Source organism: Hypomesus nipponensis, chromosome 19 (assembly GCF_054491055.1).
Source record: "Hypomesus nipponensis isolate SF chromosome 19, ASM5449105v1, whole genome shotgun sequence".
Classification (NCBI taxonomy): Eukaryota; Metazoa; Chordata; class Actinopteri; order Osmeriformes; family Osmeridae; genus Hypomesus; species Hypomesus nipponensis.
Genome location: NC_140379.1, coordinates 1,022,702 through 1,043,517, shown reverse-complemented (window position 1 = coordinate 1,043,517; position 20,816 = coordinate 1,022,702). Strand labels below are relative to the sequence as shown.

General features: G+C 50.9%; 1 protein-coding gene across 1 annotated transcript in view; it reads right to left on the bottom strand.

Moving 5' to 3' along the window:
• Positions 1-497: 497 nt before the first annotated feature.
• large2 (LARGE xylosyl- and glucuronyltransferase 2) overlaps positions 498-20,816 on the bottom strand; it is a 31,759-nt gene continuing 11,440 nt past the window's right edge. The window contains exons 2-15 of the mRNA XM_084681776.1: positions 16,227-16,419; positions 15,692-15,974; positions 14,800-14,882; positions 14,381-14,504; positions 13,610-13,781; positions 13,310-13,414; positions 13,122-13,234; positions 12,868-12,993; positions 12,318-12,473; positions 8,328-8,497; positions 7,631-7,909; positions 3,718-3,864; positions 3,389-3,584; positions 498-2,403 (exon numbers count right to left, since the gene is read on the bottom strand). Of these exons, the coding sequence (XP_084537902.1) occupies positions 2,206-2,403; positions 3,389-3,584; positions 3,718-3,864; positions 7,631-7,909; positions 8,328-8,497; positions 12,318-12,473; positions 12,868-12,993; positions 13,122-13,234; positions 13,310-13,414; positions 13,610-13,781; positions 14,381-14,504; positions 14,800-14,882; positions 15,692-15,974; positions 16,227-16,336 (2,262 nt within the window). The 5' untranslated portion in view covers positions 16,337-16,419 and the 3' untranslated portion in view covers positions 498-2,205. The remainder of the gene's footprint in view (positions 2,404-3,388; positions 3,585-3,717; positions 3,865-7,630; positions 7,910-8,327; positions 8,498-12,317; positions 12,474-12,867; positions 12,994-13,121; positions 13,235-13,309; positions 13,415-13,609; positions 13,782-14,380; positions 14,505-14,799; positions 14,883-15,691; positions 15,975-16,226; positions 16,420-20,816) is intronic.

Sequence of the window (20,816 nt, the reverse complement as noted above, 5' to 3'; positions counted from 1 at the left end):
TGGTTCCCATGGTAATGGCTGGCTGGTTCCCATGGTAATGGCTGGCTGGTTCCCACACACACAGGAGGGGGATGAGAGCTTGGCTTCACAGTTTGGGCCTCTGCTTTGTGAGAGCACATCATTACCTTAAGAAAAGCCATTTCCCAGCACTGTAATAAACGTCACTGTACAAAACCACTGACGGGGTAACAGTTGGCTTTTGTTTGCATCCTGAGTAGATCAGTGTGTGTGTGTGTGTGTGTGTGTGTGTGTGTGTGTGTGTGTGTGTGTGTGTGTGTGTGTGTGTGTGTGTGTGTGTGTGTGTGTGTGTGTGTGTGTGCTTTTGGGAGTAAATGTCAGTGCAGACATTACATTCATACAAGAAAAGATGACAGAGCTAGTTGTTGAACAGTAATGATGATCATTAAACGTCTGACGATGGCCCAGCCTCCAGCTGAGAGCTCATCTACATCTCTCATCTGCTCAACATCACAAAGTAACAAACTCAGGACAAAAAAAACGGTTTGAAAAAAGATCTGATTTATTTAAAGCACTTTGTCCCCCTACATAGAAAAATATGATTGATTTGAGTCACCGATATTAAAGCGAGCCTGACTACATCCAGGTCCCACTGGTACGCACCACAGTACAATCACTCTTCACAGCAAAGGCACTAACTTTACTGCAGGCAGGGGGGGGGTCCTGATAGATTTGCATACGCGTCCCTATGGTAACCCGTGTTGAGTTCTCTCTGGTGACCCCATGACTCCAGATGCATCAAGACGAGTCCTGTTATCGTCCAGTGTTGCTTGTTGACAGTCACATGATAGTAATAGTTTATTTATATACCTTTTGTCCCATATATAATACAGATTGAGAGGAGAGGAGAGGAGATGAGAGGAGATGAGGAGAGGAGATGAGGGGAGAGGAGATGAGAGGAGGAGAGGAGATGAGAAGTGGAGAAAGGTGGCAGAATTTGGATGTACACAATCAGTCAGAGAATATCAGCAGATATTCGTGATGTCTGTCAACACTATCAAGTATGTAGTGCAATTCTTTAGAATGGAGAGGATCGATGGAGTGAGGAGAGATGAGGAGAGATGAGGAGAGATGAAGTGAGATGAAGTTTATCAATGTGACGACAGATGAAAGAGATGGGAGACCACACACACACTTGCGCACACACAGTCACATGTGAGTACATATTACATGTACCCTGGTGAACCACACACAGTCACATGTGAGTACATATTACATGTACCCTGGTGAACTGATCGTGTTGCAGAGCACTCACATCTGGAGACTAAAATAGCTTCATCGAAACCATGTGTCATGTTTGATATCTTATCATGGACAATTAAGTTCCAGTTAATTTAGGAAGAGAACTGTTTATGACAAGCCTGTCACCTGTTCAAGTACCGAACTGGCAGCTTTACTACCCTTTTATCAAATACAGGAACTAGAAAATGCATTCAATCCTGAATAAGTCTGTTTAATTTGTCTCTGCAATAGTGGATTGTGTTTCACTTCACCAGTGTACAGTTCAGCATTACCACCCTTCCACACAAACTGATTTTCCAGAATAATCCACACCCAGATGTACAGAGTATGTTCTTAACTAGAGGGGCAAAAAATAAAGAAATTATTTAAATTAAATAAAACATTATAATTATGCAACATGTTTTGATCAAAGCATGTACCGTTTTTGCCATGGATCATTCTCCATTAAGAATCATTTGCACCACGAGAAATAAAAATACTCTTTAAATATCTTATTAAATATTATGGAAAATCATAAGGCTTAAATGTGCCTGTCTGTACGTGAGACCAGAGTTTCATTCCTGTGGGTCAGATGTGGCTTGATTCTGATGTGACACAGCCTGCAGCTCTCCTCAACCCCCCCAGTCCTCCACCCCTCCAGTTCTCCACAGATCAGCTCTGCATATCAGAAAGAGGCCTGATTGTCAAACAGAATCCTGACATCCAGCAGATCCAAATCCTCAAAGCATGAAGTCACCCTTTGTGTTTGGTAAATCCGTCAGGTGAGTCCTTCATGTCAGACTGTAGCTGTTCCAGTTCAGGTTGTGAGGTGAGGACCCTTGTGTCCCTCAGCAGCCCCCAGTGCAGTGTCCCCCCCTGCAGACAGCAGCTCCACCCAGCCCGCTCCGTCGCACGGCTGGGGCTCCCCCCCGGCCCCCCCCCCCCCCCCCCGGGGCACCAGGGAGGCTAGATGTTCCTCTGGGCTGTGAGGTACTTGAGGGCGGCAGAGCCGTACTTGCGGGACATGTCCTGGTGGAAGTCGTCCTTCAGGGTGGTCAGACAGGAGCGGTACGCGGGGCTGGAGCGGAACTTGGAGATGTCGAAGCTGGGGGCGTGAGGCATGTGGATGATGAAGGCGTTTGGAAGAACGGTCAGCTCATACTCCTGTGGGAGAAACCACATCCAGGACAGATTTACTGACTCGTGTGACGTTAACCTGGTGTCACATGTCATGCATCTACAGTGCAGCATTGATACAACTTCAAATGAACAAAAATATATGTATATAATAAAAACACAAGCAGCAAAAGTAGCAGAAAGAGCAAAGAAGCGAACAGCAGAAAGTATCTATACTACATCATGTAACTTTCATGTAAAGTGTTAAGCTAACTCATTGGAGATATAACTTAACAAGGAAAGCAGCAGAACAGATGTATCACTGATATTTACTCCATTACAACATCTATTATTCCTCAAACATGAGCGTGCATAAAATCTAATTGGGTCTAATCTGTGCATCAGTAATCTTAATCAACTACCAAGCAGTACAAGGCTGTGTCTTCTGAAGACTCAAAGCCTTTGAGGATGAACTGAAAACCACAAAAAATCCAGCAGCCCTCTTAACGAGTGGGCTTAACTCCTGTGGATGGAACCTGTGCATCCACACACACAATCAAGGTACCTCTGTATCTACACACACACACCCCTCCCCCCCCACACCTCACCCCACACACACCTCACCCCACACACACACACCTCACCCCACACACACACCTCCCCCCCAACACACCTCCCCCCTCACCCCACACACCTCCCCCTACACACCTCCTCCCCCCCACACCCCTCCCCCCACACCCTTCCCCCTCCCCCCACACACCTCCTCCCCCCCACCCCTCCCTCCACACCCCTCCCCCTCCCCCCACAAACCTCCTCCCCCCCACACCCCTCCCCCTCCCCCCACACACCTCCCCCTCCCCCCACACACCTCCTCCCCCCCACCCCCTCCCCCCACACACCTCCTCCCCCCCACACCCCTTCCCCCACACACCTCCCCCTCCCCCCACACACCTCCTCCCCCTTCCCCCACACACCTCCCCCTCCCCCCACACACCTCCTCCCCCCACCCCCTCCCTCCACACTAACACGGTACCTGTGCGTCCAGCTCCATGATGTGGGCCACCTTGTTCCAGCCGAAGCCGACGAAGCGCTGGTCATACTCAGGACAGTCTCTCCTCACCACCACGTACGGCTCAAAGTCCGCCTCCCACTCCACCCGGTAGGGCGTGGTCGCCGTACGCCACTTGGCGTAGTCTGTGGGGGCGTGGCCCTTGGTCCAGACGTGGTACCTAGCAACAGGAGCCAGAGGCTGACCAACATGAAGCCAAACAATAATCTATAAAATAACATCATCCCTGACATGTTGGACACCTGTCAATGACAGCTGATCCACTCAGCCTGACCAATGAGCTGCTTGCGTACCTGAAGGTGTAGAGTGTCCCCATGTCCAGCATGGAGAGCAGCTCTGCTTTGGACTTGGGGAAGGACAGTCTGTATCTGAGTGTCTCAAAGGCAGGAACCACCAGAGCCTTCCTGGTGTGGGCCATGTCCAGCTGCACCACCGCCCTCCTGCACCACACACCAGGACACACACACCAGGACACACACACCAGGACACACACACCAGGACACACACACCAGGACACACACCAGGACACACACACACCAGGACACACACCAGAACACACACACACCAGGACACACACACCAGGACACACACACCAGAACACACACCAGGACACACACACCAGAACACACACCAGAACACACACCAGAACACACACCAGGACACACACACACCAGGACACACACCAGGACACACACACCAGGACACACACACACCAGGACACACACCAGAACACACACACACCAGGACACACACACCAGGACACACACCAGGACACACACACCAGAACACACACCAGGACACACACACCAGAACACACACCAGAACACACACCAGGACACACACACACCAGAACACACACCAGGACACACACACCAGGACACACACACCAGGACACACACACCAGAACACACACACACCAGAACACACACCAGAACACACACCAGGACACACACACACCAGAACACACACCAGGACACACACACCAGGACACACACACACCAGGACACACACCAGAACACACACACACCAGGACACACACACCAGGACACACACCAGGACACACACACCAGAACACACACCAGAACACACACACACCAGGACACACACCAGGACACACACCAGGACACACACACACCAGGACACACACCAGGACACACACACACCAGGACACACACCAGGACACACACACCAGGACACACACACCAGGACACACACACCAGGACACACACACCAGGACACACACCAGGACACACACACACCAGGACACACACCAGAACACACACACACCAGGACACACACACCAGGACACACACCAGGACACACACACCAGAACACACACCAGGACACACACACCAGAACACACACCAGAACACACACCAGAACACACACCAGGACACACACACACCAGGACACACACCAGGACACACACACCAGGACACACACACACCAGGACACACACCAGAACACACACACACCAGGACACACACACCAGGACACACACCAGGACACACACACCAGAACACACACCAGGACACACACACCAGAACACACACCAGAACACACACCAGGACACACACACACCAGAACACACGCCAGGACACACACACCAGGACACACACACCAGGACACACACACCAGAACACACACACACCAGAACACACACCAGAACACACACCAGGACACACACACACCAGGACACACACACCAGGACACACACACACCAGGACACACACCAGAACACACACACACCAGGACACACACACCAGGACACACACCAGGACACACACACCAGAACACACACCAGAACACACACACACCAGGACACACACCAGGACACACACCAGGACACAAACACACCAGGACACACACCAGGACACACACACACCAGGACACACACCAGGACACACACACCAGAACACACACCAGGACACACACACACCAGGACACACACCAGAACACACACCAGGACACACACACACCAGGACACACACCAGGACACACACACCAGGACACACACCAGAGGAGACACACCAGGACACACACCAGGACACACACCAGAACACACACACACCAGGACACACACACCAGGACACACACCAGGACACACACACCAGAACACACACCAGGACACACACACCAGGACACACACCAGAGGAGACACACCAGGACACACACCAGGACACACACCAGGACACACACACCAGGACACACACACCAGGACACACACACCAGGACACACACACACCAGGACACACACACACCAGGACACACACCAGGACACACACACCAGGACACACACCAGGACACACACACCAGGACACACACACACCAGGACACACACCAGAACACACACACCAGGACACACACCAGAACACACACACACCAGGACACACACACCAGGACACACACCAGGACACACACACCAGAACACACACCAGGACACACACACCAGAACACACACCAGAACACACACCAGGACACACACACACCAGAACACACACCAGGACACACACACCAGGACACACACACCAGGACACACACACCAGAACACACACACACCAGAACACACACCAGAACACACACCAGGACACACACACACCAGAACACACACCAGGACACACACACCAGGACACACACACACCAGGACACACACACACCAGGACACACACACACCAGGACACACACCAGGACACACACACCAGGACACACACACACCAGGACACACACACCAGGACACACACACACCAGGACACACACCAGGACACACACACCAGGACACACACCAGAGGAGACACACCAGGACACACACCAGGACACACACCAGAACACACACACACCAGGACACACACACCAGGACACACACCAGGACACACACACCAGAACACACACCAGGACACACACACCAGGACACACACCAGAGGAGACACACCAGGACACACACCAGGACACACACCAGGACACACACACCAGGACACACACACACCAGGACACACACACACCAGGACACACACACCAGGACACACACCAGGACACACACACCAGGACACACACACACCAGGACACACACCAGAACACACACACCAGGACACACACCAGAACACACACACACCAGGACACACACACCAGGACACACACCAGGACACACACACCAGAACACACACCAGGACACACACACCAGGACACACACACCAGAACACACACCAGGACACACACACCAGAACACACACACACCAGAACACACACCAGAACACACACCAGGACACACACACACCAGAACACACACCAGGACACACACACCAGGACACACACCAGGACACACACACCAGGACACACACCAGGACACACACACCAGAACACACACCAGGACACACACACCAGAACACACACCAGGACACACACACACCAGGACACACACCAGAACACACACACACCAGGACACACACACCAGGACACACACCAGGACACACACACCAGAACACACACCAGGACACACACACCAGAACACACACCAGAACACACACCAGAACACACACCAGAACACACACCAGAACACACACCAGAACACACACCAGGACACACACACACCAGGACACACACCAGGACACACACACCAGGACACACACACCAGGACACACACCAGAACACACACACACCAGAACACACACCAGAACACACACCAGGACACACACACACCAGAACACACACCAGGACACACACCAGGACACACACACCAGGACACACACACACCAGGACACACACACCAGGACACACACCAGGACACACACACACCAGGGGAGAAACTCAGTCTTCTGTCCAGTGACCAGCTGGCTAGTGAATGTACATTGTTGACCTGCAGCTCAATAGATGACCATAGTTTTTAGCACCGGTGAGTATAGAGTATCGACTAGCCTCTTGCATATTTGACCAGTGTTTGGCTGGTGGATCTTGCTAACGTGGTACCCGGCAACGCTTCGATCAAACATAACACCAAATCGTTTGTTTCGTAAGAATAAAAAACGTTTCATCAAATGCATCTACAACCTAAGAGTTTTTATGGTCACACAAGATAACGTGACTGAAACCCCATAATCGTAGAGGCCATGCATGGGCAGCTGGTCTTACCTGAGGTAATCGTAGAGACCATACATGGGCAGCTGGTCTTACCTGAGGTAATCGTAGAGACCATACATGGGCAGCTGGTCTTACCTGAGGTAATCGTAGAGACCATACATGGGCAGGAAGTCGACGTCAGCCAGGAACACATAGGGTGTGTTGGCGTTCCTGAGGGCCACGTTCCTCAGCAGGTTGACGGGGTAGAACTGACCCTCCTTGTAGACGATGTGGTAGCCCACGTTGGTGCGGCCCTTCAGCACCTCAGAGGCCTGGGCGTAGCGCAGGAACTGCTGTGCCTCGGCGTCTGACAGGTAGAGAGCCAGGCTGATAGGGCCCTCCCAGTGTTTACAGATGGCCTCCAGCATCTGCAGCCTGGAGACACAGAAAGACTGGTGAGCAGCCAGCAGGATGCTGTGTGTACAGTGTGTGTACAGTGTGTACAGTGTGTGTACAGTGTGTACAGTGTGTGTGTACAGTGTGTTCAGTGTGTGTGTACAGTGTGTGTGTACAGTGTGTGTGTACAGTGTGTGTGTACAGTGTGTGTGTGTGTGTACAGTGTGTGTGTACAGTGTGTGTGTACAGTGTGTGTGTGTGTACAGTGTGTACAGTGTGTGTGTACAGTGTGTGTGTGTGTACAGTGTGTGTGTACAGTGTGTGTGTGTGTACAGTGTGTGCAGTGTGTACAGTGTGTGTGTACAGTGTGTGTGTACAGTGTGTGTGTGTGTACAGTGTGTACAGTGTGTGTGTACAGTGTGTGTGTACAGTGTGTGTGTACAGTGTGTGTGTGTACCTGTCCATGGACAGCTGAGCGACCAGGGTGATGTCGTTGTCGTTGTCGTCTCCGGGGGGCGTGTCCTCGTACTGCAGGAAGTACAGGTGCACACGGTGGACTGTGATTCGCTCACGACGGAAATCATAACACTGGTCGTCCTCGTCCAGCTCCTCCAGAGCTTCCTGTAGCTGCACAACACAGACCTGTCAGGGTATATGTACCTGTCCTGTTCACCTGTACCTGTCCTGTTCACATGTACCTGTCCTGTTCACCTGTACCTGTCCTGTTCACATGTACCTGTCCTGTTCACCTGTACCTGTCCTGTTCACATGTACCTGTCCTGTTCACATGTACCTGTCTTGTTCACATGTACCTGTCCTGTTCACATGTACCTGTCCTGTTCACATGTACCTGTCCTGTACACCTGTACCTGTCCTGTTCACATGTACCTCTAAGTAAGGCCTTTACTGCTCTATTGGATTCCACAGGTCTCACTCAGGTGGTTTCTAAACCTACCCATCTTCACTCGCATACATTGGATTTAGTTCTCACACGGGGAATCAAGATTAGTGACATCATTGTCCACCCCCACAATCTTATATTATCAGACCACTGCCTGGTTACCTTTAAAATGGATCTCTGCCAGAGCCTTGGAGGCACCCAGAATATTTCTACTAGCCGCTGCATAACCCCAAACACAGCTATGGAACTGGCTAATATTCTACCTGCTGCACTAGAAGCACTGGACGTCCCAAATAAATCATTAAATGCTAAAACAAGGGATCTGAATTTGGTTCTTCAGTTATCCCTAGATTCTGTTGCCCCACTCAAACCAAGGAAAAGAAAAGACAAGAAAATGGCTCCATGGTATTCAGAGGAAAGCCGCACTCTCAAGAGGTCCACTAGAAAATTAGAGCATAAGTGGCGTACCACTAAATTGGAGGTTTTCCGCCTGGCCTGGAAGGACAGCCAAATTGAGTACAAGCAAGTCCTCATCAGGTCCAGATCAGAATATTTCTCGAAATTGATTAGTAAGAACAAACACAACACAAAGTTCCTATTTGATACTGTTGCAAAACTCACTAAGAAAAGTACACTCTGCGTTAGTTCAGATCTCTCTCCCAATGATTTCTTAGATTTCTTTGACCAAAAAATCTATGCAATAAGGGACAAACTACAGACTAGGCCTGGAGGAGTGGCCATCAACACAGAATCCAACACAGACTCTATACCCAGCATGCTGCATGTTGAGGCTCTTACCCACTTTAACCCTATTTCTATGGAAGCGTTCATCGAGCTGGTAGATTCCTCGAAACCCATCAGCTGCCTTCTTGATCCCCTCCCTGCCAAACTTTGTAGGGAACTTCTCCCTATTATTGGACCTTCCATGCTTAGTATTATTAATGAATCTATTGTAACTGGACAAATCCCTGACAATTTCAAACAAGCTATTATTAAGCCCCTTCTTAAAAAACCAAACCTGGATCCAGGTTGTATTAGCAACTATAGGCCAATTTCAAATTTGCCATTTCTCTCCAAAATTTTAGAAAAAGCTGTGGCACAACAGCTAACTGAGCACCTCTCCTCAAATCAGCTTTATGAACCTCTCCAGTCTGGATTTCGTCTTCACCACAGCACTGAAACTGCATTAGCTAAGGTAGTCAATGATCTATTATTAGCCTCTGACGCGGGCTCTATCTCTGTTCTGGTTCTTCTAGACCTTAGTGCAGCATTTGACACTGTGGATCATGAGATTCTCCTGGAGCGTATGGAGAACTATGTTGGGATCTCTGGTACTTCACTTCAGTGGTTTAGATCGTATCTATCTGATAGATCACAATATGTCCACTATGATGGTTGCTCATCCAGGAGCACTACTGTAAAATACGGAGTACCACAGGGTTCAGTTCTAGGCCCTCTGTTATTTTCACTCTATATGTTGCCTTTAGGAAACATAATTAGAAGCTCTGGGGTAAATTTTCACTGTTATGCAGATGATACTCAGCTATACATGTCCATAAAGCCTGGAGAATTTCCACATGCTATGGAAAAATGTGTTTCCGGGTTGAGAACTTGGATGACAGCAAATTTCCTTCTTCTTAATTCGGATAAAACCGAGGTTCAAATTTTCGGCCCTAAAAAATACAGAAATAATTTATCCAATCTGACCTTAAACTTAGATGGTGTCAAAGTATCTCAAAGCCAGTTGGTAAAAAATTTAGGAGTCACATTGGACCCAGACCTTTCGTTTGAGTACCATATTAAACAAATCACCAGAACTGCATTTTTCCATCTACGTAATATTGCCAAAATACGAAAATTCCTCTCAAAGGATGATGCTGAAAAACTAATACATGCTTTTGTTACGTCCCGATTGGACTACTGCAATGTGTTGTTCTCTGGCCTCCCAATTACCTACTTGAAAAATTTACAGCGGGTACAAAATGCTGCTGCTAGACTATTGACAAAAACAAGAAAGTTTGATCATATAACATCTACTCTTATCTCTTTACACTGGCTCCCTATCCAAGCCAGAGCTGATTTCAAAGTTTTACTACTAACTTACAAATCTCTACATGGATTGGCACCACTGTACCTCTCCGGTCTCCTTGCACCCTATTGCCCCGCAAGGACTCTAAGATCTCAAGATGCCGGCTATCTGGTAATACCCAAAATTAAGAAAAGAACTGCTGGAGGTAGGGCGTTCTCATATAGAGCACCTCTTCTCTGGAACAAATTACCTGTCTCAATTAGGGAGGCTGATACTGTTTCGACATTTAAAACTAGATTAAAAACGTTCCTGTTTAGTCAATCCTATGATTGTTAAATGTGTGTACTTTCTATGTAAACCTGGGGTGTGCGTTTGCCTATGTGTGTATCACATGTAACTTTTAAATTGTAATTTTAGCTTATGTTCACACTGCCCATTTAAATGTTACAAATAAAGTAAACCTGTTATTGTATATTGTTACTGTAATAGTTCCGTTGCTGTATATTTTAATTGTTATAGTTTACTAGTTGGAGACAACGGGGGGCTGGTTGTTTTCATCCTTATTCGTATAAATATAACCTATTTTAGAGTTGTTTCCCCTGGAACAGATTTCATGTTCCAACCAAGGGGGGCTGTCGCTGTCTTGGTGTGTGGGGCTGCATCACATACCCTCTTAGCTTTGTTAAATTGCTGCACTAGTCCACACTTGACCGGTGGGGATCTCATTCTATTACGACTGAAACTGTTAGCTGCTCCTGGCATTCTCTAATCCCTGTTCTCCTCTCTGTCCCCCCCACACATCCCTTGTGGTGTGGGGGGTCTGAGCTGTCAGGACCTGCCTGGTCGTCGGTCTACCAACGCTGGACCAGGTCGTCAACCGGAAACCAGCCTCCATGACGGTCAACAGCGAGTTTCCAGGTCCCATCCAACGTCTATAAAGCCGAACAATGGATTTTTGGTGTTTTAAAACCCATTGACACTGTATGACTATGTTTAGCTTGTGTTCTGCTCCTCTCTCTTGCCAACCGTCTCTGGAGGAGGGGATCCCTCTCTGAATTGCTCCTCCCAAGGTTTCTTCCATTTTTTCTCCCGTTGGGAGTTTTTCTGGGAGTTTTTCCTTGTCTTCCTTGAGGGTTTAGGTTGGTTGAGGGGCAGTTCTATGGGCGTATGTGAAGCCCTCTGTGACATGCTTGCGTGTAAAAAGGGCTATACAAATAAATTTGATTTGATTTGATTTGACCTGTCCTGTTCACATGTACCTGTCTTGTTCACATGTACCTGTCCTGTTCACATGTACCTGTCCTGTTCACATGTACCTGTCCTGTACACCTGTACCTGTCCTGTACACCTGTACCTGTCCTGTTCACATGTACCTGTCCTGTTCACATGTACCTGTCCTGTACACCTGTACCTGTCCTGTTCACATGTAGCTGTCCTGTACACCTTTACCTGTCCTGTGACATCCAGCACGCCACACACACTACCTGTCATCCCTGGCCTACGAGGTGTGCACTGACCCCTAGGCTCTCAGGTAAGGCCTGGCTGGGACAGCCGAACAGCTCTCTCCTCAGCAGGTTGCCGTCGTACTCCAGGAAGGTCAGGTAGAGGTTCCTGAAGAACTCCACGTGCTTGTTCTTCACTCGCAGCTTCTTAGGAGAGTTCCAGTGGATCACCTGGGAGCAAGCCAAGCGTCAACATGGAGAGGGGGTGTGTGTGTGTGTGTGTGTGTGTGTGTGTGTGTGTGTGTGTGTTACTACCCTTGTGGGGATCAGAAGTAGAACTATGACAGATTCGACTGGAAGCACATTTTCTTACCCCCCCCAACTTCAAGTACTATTGATAGGAAATGAAGGATTATAATGAGGGTTAGAGTTGTAAGAACACTCAGGGTTGGAGTGAGGAGTTAGGGATGGTTTAGGGTTAATGTTAAGAGGTTAGGGTTAGATATAGGGTGCAGCTTAGGTTTTTGTTTTAAGATTACAATGAAGGTAGATTTTCAATTGGACTGAATTCTGAGTCCGCACAAAGATAGATGAACAAAATGTGTGTGTGTGTGTGTGTGTGTACCTTCAGGTCAGACACCTCTGTGTAACACTGCTCTGAGCGCGTGTGGTCTGACAGCTGAACATTCCAGAAGCAGGGCAGCTGATGCACAAGGACGGGGTTCTGCTTGATGAACGCGTTGAAGATGTCCTGCACACAGGGGTCATATCCACATCACTGTACCTGTGTGTGTGCAGGTGAGACTGACCTGGTGTGTGTGTGTGTGTGTGTGTGTGAGACTGACCTGGTGTGTGTGTGTGTGTGTGTGTGAGACTGACCTGGTCGGCCAGAGATGTACTGAGCATGCTCATTAACTCCCTCTCTGCGGTCAGCCTCCACATCTGCTCCCAGCCAATCAGACGCAAGCGCTCCAAGTACAGCAGAATGACCCCTGAGGAAAGCCTGAGATGGTCACACCTCTCTCTCTCTCTCTCACAAACGCACACACACACACACCAACACCCACCAGTGTTGAAGCCTCTCCCCAGGGCAGGCCAGGGTTTGTGGTTCTTCCAGAGGTTCCCTAGGTACCAGTCACTCTGGTTCTCCACCAGACCAATCACCTGCTTCTCTGCAAACACAAACAGGAAGGTCAGATCTAGTGACCTGAGGTCGTATCTAGTGACCTGAGGTCGTATCTAGTGACCTGAGGTTGTGTCTAGTGACCTGAGGTCGTATCTAGTGACCTGAGGTCGTATCTAGTGACCTGAGGTCAGATATAGTGACCTTAGATCGTATCTAGTGACCCCAGGGTCGGCGTTCGTACCGGTGAACTTCCCGAAGATGGCCCAGAGCTCGGCGATGTCCGTGGCAAACGTGATGTCCGTATCCAGGACGATGACCTTGGTGAGGTCAGGGGGCAGGGCTCTGGTCAGAGTGAGCTTCAGCAGGCCGTAGAGCCCAGAGTAGTGCTTGTTGGGGATCCAGGACACCTCCGACTGAGGGAGGGAGGGAGGGAGGGAGGGAGGGAGGGAGGGAGGGAGGGAGGGAGGGGAAATACGTTCCTCTTAAGTCAACTCAATACGTTTTATTGGCACAAAATAACTGATGTTTATCAAACAGTTTTTATTGCAAGCAGGCAGAAATCTGGGGGATCAGGCCGGACATTTGAAGCCTTGGCCCCCCCAGGACCCCTCCTGGCTGTGCCCCCTCCTGGCTGTGCCCCCTCCTGGCTGTGCCCCCTCCTGGCTGTGCCCCCTCGTGGCTGTGCCCCTGGCCTACAGGATGTATATACATTATGTACACCTTCCTCACTCACATAGGGAAAGTAACTATGAAGACAGGTGTGGCTGTACGACTGACAATAAGTAGCTGAATCTCCCCTCTCACTTTGAGCCTAACACTGAAGATGTTTGTATTCCAGATAACATCTGCTGTTCTTTCCTCAAACAGGGCAGGAGATCCTGGGATAAATGCCTCTTGACTCCTGTCATGGGATCTGGACAAGTGCAAATAACAATCAGCTTAGGTGCCTGGATGTGTTTCTGGATGTGGATCTGTCTGTGCTGGAACAGTGTGTGTGTGTGTGTGTGTGTACCTTGAGTTCATCTGCATCGTAGAAGCTGACTTGGACGGATGGAACCATCCATGACTGGAACAAAGTACTCAGGATCTGATTGGCTACTGTATCTGTGATGAAATGGAAATGTAACGGATTTCTCCTGTGAGAGAGAGAGAGAGAGAGAGAGAGAGAGAGAGAGAGAGAGAGAGAGAGAGAGAGAGAGAGAGAGAGAGAGAGAGAGAGAGAGAGAGAGAGAGAGAGAGAGAGAGAGAGAGAGAGAGAGAGAGAGAGAGAGAGAGAGAGAGAGAGAGAGAGAGAGAGAGAGAGAGAGAGAGAGAGAGAGAGAGAGAGAGAGAGAGAGAGAGAGAGAGAGAGAGAGAGAGAGAGAGAGACGTTAGTATAAATGATACCTAGTCACTTCAAATCATGTTGATCACTCTGAGTGTCCAGCTCACCTGTGGAAGAGGATGGACTTGACCAGAGTGACCACATCTCTGCTGGCGTTGTGGCCGGCACACACACATGCTACATGGATCAGCTGCAGAAGGAACAAACTTACATTTAGATGAAAAAAAAGAATCAATCTGTACTTGCCAGTCGCCATGACACATTCAAGTTAACCACAGCTGGCCTGGTGGGTGATCATGTGACCAGCGCTGGCCTGGTGGGTGATCATGTGACCAGCGCTGGCCTGGTGGGTGATCATGTGACCACAGCTGGCCTGGTGGGTGGTCATGTGACCACAGCTGGCCTGGTGGGTGGTCATGTGACCAGCGCTGGCCTGGTGGGTGGTCATGTGACCACAGCTGGCCTGGTGGGTGATCATGTGACCACAGCTGGCCTGGTGGGTGTTCATGTGACCAGCGCTGGCCTGGTGGGTGATCATGTGACCAGCGCTGGCCTGGTGGGTGATCATGTGACCACAGCTGGCCTGGTGGGTGGTCATGTGACCAGCGCTGGCCTGGTGGGTGATCATGTGACCAGCGCTGGCCTGGTGGGTGATCATGTGACCACAGCTGGCCTGGTGGGTGGTCATGTGACCACAGCTGGCCTGGTGGGTGGTCATGTGACCAGCGCTGGCCTGGTGGGTGGTCATGTGACCACAGCTGGCCTGGTGGGTGATCATGTGACCACAGCTGGCCTGGTGGGTGTTCATGTGACCAGCGCTGGCCTGGTGGGTGATCATGTGACCAGCGCTGGCCTGGTGGGTGATCATGTGACCACAGCTGGCCTGGTGGGTGATCATGTGACAACCACTTCCTCAGCACCCAGGCTCAGCCCACACTGATCCTGGGCACTGACCAGGAAGCACGTCTTCAGTGCGACCAATCAGAGAGCAGAACCCACCTCACACTTCTCCACGGTGGGCGAGCGAGGGCAGTCTGAGTGGTTGCCCCTCTCCTCCGCCGTGCTCTCCACATCCTCAGGGCCCGTGTCCGCCGACGCTCCCCACTGCTGGTTGCCGTAGTTACCGTCGGGGAGGGGGGGCTGAGCGGCGGCGCTGGCGCGGGATTGGCCGAGCTGGAGCCGTATCTGTCGGTTCTCTTCCTCTACCTGGCGAAGCCTCGACTCCAGAAGGGCCGGCTCCGAGGTCTCTCCCAGGCAGGGGGGAGGAGGAGGGAGCGGTCTGCTGGGGAGGGGGGAGGGGGGAGGGAGGGGAGGGGGGGGGGGGGGAGGGTAGGGAGGGGGGGAGGGTAGGGAGGGGGGAGGGAGGGAGGGAGGGAGGGAGGGGGGGGGGTATGGGTGGTTATTTGTCGCTACTTTTCCCTCGTGTGTTTGTGTGTACTCCCTCTCCCTGTGGTGTGTGTGTGTACTCCCTCTCCCTGTGGTGTGTGTGTGTGTGTGTGTGTGTGTACTCCCTCTCCCTGTGGTGTGTGTGTGCGTGTACTCACTCTCCAGGTTCCCAGCCAGCAGGTACAGCCAGGTGAGCAGGAACACGGTTGTCATGGACGCCAGCAGCAGCTTCAGACGCCCTCGGCACGGCAGGTGCATGATGGGTAACGGTGGAGGTCAGGGGTCGAGGGGGGCTCAGGGGGGGCTCAGGCCTTCTGAAGCTTCCTGCTGCATCTTCCCATCTGGAGGGAGGAGACAAGATCCTGTCAAATATGGCAGGGCTGGGCAGAGGCAGGGCTGGGCAGAGGCAGGGCTTGGTAGAGGCAGGGCTGGGCAGAGGCAGGGCTTGGTAGAGGCAGGGCTTGGTAGAGGCAGGGCTTGGTAGAGGCAGGGCTGGGCAGAGGCAGGGCTGGGTAGAGGCAGGGCTTGGTAGAGGCAGGGCTTGGTAGAGGCAGGGCTGGGCAGAGGCAGGGCTTGGTAGAGGTAGGACACCTCTCTCTCTCCTGTCTTCGGTATTGCAGCTGAGTTGCGGGGGTAAGTATGATAATGCAATTAGCAGGCGAAATTGGCACCTCTGGTTGCTAGCGTTAGCGTTCCTGTTAGAAGTGAAGGGCCTGTTAGCATGGTGCTAATCAGGAAGAGGCTGTTTCCTGTGCAGGAGGAGAGAGGAGGATCATCACTTCTCTCTCTTTCTCTCTCTCTCTCTCTCTCTCTCTCTCTCTCTCTCTCTCTCTCTCTCTCTCTCTCTCTCTCTCTCTCAACCTCATCAGCATCCTCTGTCTCCCTCCCTCTTCCCCTCTCTCTCTCTCTCTCTCTCTCTCTCTCACACTCACACTCACACTCATATACACACACACACATCTGCACACACACACTGGTACACACTCCACATCCACCTTCAAATCATGTTATCTTCCTTAGGAGGTCTTCTCATACACTCTCCCTCACACACACACTCACTCTCTCTCACACACCAACTAGAGAGCCAGACTGAGCAGCTGAGTTTGCATGTGTGGCAGGTCCAGACAGGCTGACAGGGTTACACTACTAGGAGACAAAATATGAACACATCTCAGTCTCCAGAGCCCTGGAATAACACCCAGAGAGAGGGACACAGAGAGAGAGAGACACAGAGACAGAGACACAGAGAGAGGGGCAGAGAGAGAGACACAGAGAGAGAGACAGAGACACAGAGAGAGAGACAGAGACACAGAGAGAGGGGCAGAGAGAGAGACACAGAGAGAGAGAGAGAGATGCACAGACAGACAGACAGACATACAGACAGAGACAGAGATACCCAATTAACACCTGTGTCAATAATCTCTCACACACACTAAGTCAAACACTCTCAAAACACACAGTCACAGTGGGGCTTTTAGTCAAGCATCAAAGTGCTGCTAGTCCTATCACACGGCTGGCAGCTCTGTCGCTAGGCAGAACAGTAAAGAGCTGACACTTAGCTGTGTGTGTGTGTGTGTGTGTGTGTGTGTGTGTGTGTAATACAGTTAGAAGATCAGAGAGGAAGAGTTATGGGAGTGAATGAAAGAAAGAAAGATAGAGAAGTGGGAGGGAATAGATAGAGGGAGTGAGGAAAGGAGTGGGAGAGAGAGAGTGAGGGAAAGAGAGAGAGTGAGGAAGAGAGAGGAGTGGGTGATTTAAACAGGTGACCTGTGGTGCAAGGCATTGTGGGAGAGTTGTGTTGGAAGGTTGTTAACTGTAAGGTGGAGCTCATCTTGTAAGTCCACGCACACACACTGCACACACACTGCACACACACTGCACACACACTGCAGACACACTGCACACACACTGCAGACACACTGCAGACACACTGCACACACACTGCAGACACACTGCACACACACTGCAGACACACTGCACACACACTGCAGACACACTGCACACACACTGCAGACACACTGCACACACACTGCACACACACTGCAGACACACTGCGCACACACTGCGCACACACTGCACACACAATGCAGACACACTGCGCACACACTGCACACACACTGCACACACACTGCACACACACTGCACACACACTGCAGACACACTGCAGACACACTGCACACACACTGCAGACACACTGCGCGCACACACTGCACACACACTGCACACACACTGCACACACACTGCAGACACACTGCGCACACACTGCAAACACACTGCACACACAAAGATATTTTGGCAAACTGTCTGCTCTTTCTCGCTCCCTTTTTCTCACACACATATACACACAAATACTTGAACACACAAATACCATACACACATTCATACACACACAGTCCATGGATGTTTAAACCCAGGCTAATCTCTGTCCTCTTGTCACCCTCTGAAGTTACCTTTTATCTGTAGACTTCCCCTTTAATCCCCCTCCCTCCCTCCCTCCCTCCCTCCCTCCCTCCCTCCCTCCCTCCCTCCCTCCCTCCCTCCCTCCCTCCCTCCCTCCCTCCCTCCCTCCCTCCCTCCCTCCCTCCCTCCCTCCCCCCTCCCTCCCTCCCTCCCTCCCTCCCTCCCTCCCTCCCTCCCTCCCTCCCTCCCTCCCTTCGAGAACAGAGGCAGACAGATGCTGTGTACAGGGAGTCCAGTGTCTCCAGCTGAAGATACTCCTACTGAACATGAGGGAGACATGAGTACACTGTGAGGGTGGAAAAATCCCTGGTCCTCTCTCTCTCTCTCTCTCTCTCTCTCTCTCTCTCTCTCTCTCTCTGTCTGTCTGTCTGTCTGTCTGTCTGTCTGTCTGTCTGTCTGTCTGTCTGTCTGTCTGTCTGTCTGTCTGTCTGTCTGTCTGTCTGTCTGTCTCTGTCTCTCTCTCTCTCTCTCTCTCTCACTCTCTATCTCTCACACACACACAGTGTGGAGTAAACTATACTTCAGTGACCCGGAACAGGAAAAACCTCTGACCTCCTTCACACCAGTACACACTCACACACACACTCACACACACACAATCAAATCAAACACAACACCCCCAGGCTAAACCCCACCTAGCCCCCAGGCTAAATCAGGAGCAGATTAAACACTTGTACAAGGTCACTGGGACCAGGCAGACAAGCATGGAATAGACTGGCAGTCGAGAACACAGTAACACACACACACAACAATACAGACACAATATACACAGACTCAGTCCAGGACAGATCAGACCAGGACACAGAGTCACTGATTCTGAAGCACTTCAACAACAACACTAAGGCAGCAGTCATGGGTACAGAGACAGAGAGAGAGAGAGAGAGAGAGAGAGAGAGAGAGAGAGAGAGAGAGAGAGAGAGAGAGAGAGAGAGAGAGAGAGAGAGAGAGAGAGAGAGAGAGAGAGAGAGAGAGAGAGAGAGAGAGAGAGAGAGAGAGAGAGAGAGAGAGAGAGAGAGAGAGAGAGAGAGAGAGAGAGAGAGAGAGAGAGAGAGAGAGAGAGAGAGAGAGAGAGAGAGAGAGAGAGAGAGAGAGAGAGAGAGAGAGAGAGAGAGAGAGAGAGAGAGAGAGAGAGAGAGAGAGAGACCATCCTCACCTCTCCCTCTTCTGCAGGGAGACTCCCTCCCTCTCTCTGTCTCTCCCTTCCTCTGTCTCCCTCCCTCTCTCTATGTCTCTCTCTCTGTGTCTCTCTCTCTTTGTTGTCGGTGTCTTTGAACTGTTTATGGTTCTGAAAGGAGCTTATTAACCAGGCTTACGTTCAAAGCAATCATGCATGCTCAATAGCACAAAAACACACACACATGCACACACACTCACACACACACACTCATACACTCACACATGCACACACACTCACACACACACACTTATACACAAACACAGTAGCTCTAACCTTTGAGCTTTCCCTTTGTTCGCCCTGAGTGTCTTCAATGCGTAACAGCCCCGGTTCAGCAGGACAGAGGTCTTCTCTCTCCTCTTCCTCTCTCCTCTTCCTTCCCTAATCCTTTTCTTTCAGCAGTTTTAAGAATCAACTTGTGGATTCTAATTCTTCAGTCCTCTGCCTCCCGACCTTTCTTCCTGCTCCACCTCCCTGTTCCCACCTCTCCTACTCTCCCTCCCCTCCCTCTCTCCTCCCTTTTAGCAAAGCACCTCCCAGAGAAGAGCTCTGATTACAGCCTCCCTCCCTCCCTCCCACCCACCCTCCCTTTGACAACTGACTGATCAAGAAGGAGGTGAGAGGGGGGAGAGAGGTGGAGAGAAGGGGAGAGAGGGATAGGTGGAGATAGAGGGGGAGAGAGAGAAGGAGAGAGAGGGGGAGAGAGAGAGGGAGTCACCTTGTACGATTTTTGGCAAATGTAGCAAAGAGGCTTTCAGCTTAGGAATGCAACCCCGCCCCCTTTTCTTTCTCTCTCTCCCCCTTTTCTCTCTCCTCCTTCCTTCCTTCTCTCCCTTTCTCTCTCTCCGTCTCTCTCCCCCTCAGTCTGGAACATGAACTCAGGTAGTCTCCTGCAGTACTCAGTCACCTGACACTCCACAGTGGATAAACACCAGAAGGGTGCGCAGGTGAACGCGCACCTCCCTTCTTTGTGTGTGTGTGCACGTGTGTGTGCACGTGTGTGGGTGAGTTTTCTACGTCCCTGTGCGTGTCCATGTGTGTGTGTATGGTGTGTGTGTATGGTGTGTGTGTATGGTGTGTGTGCACGTGTGTGTGTGTATGGTG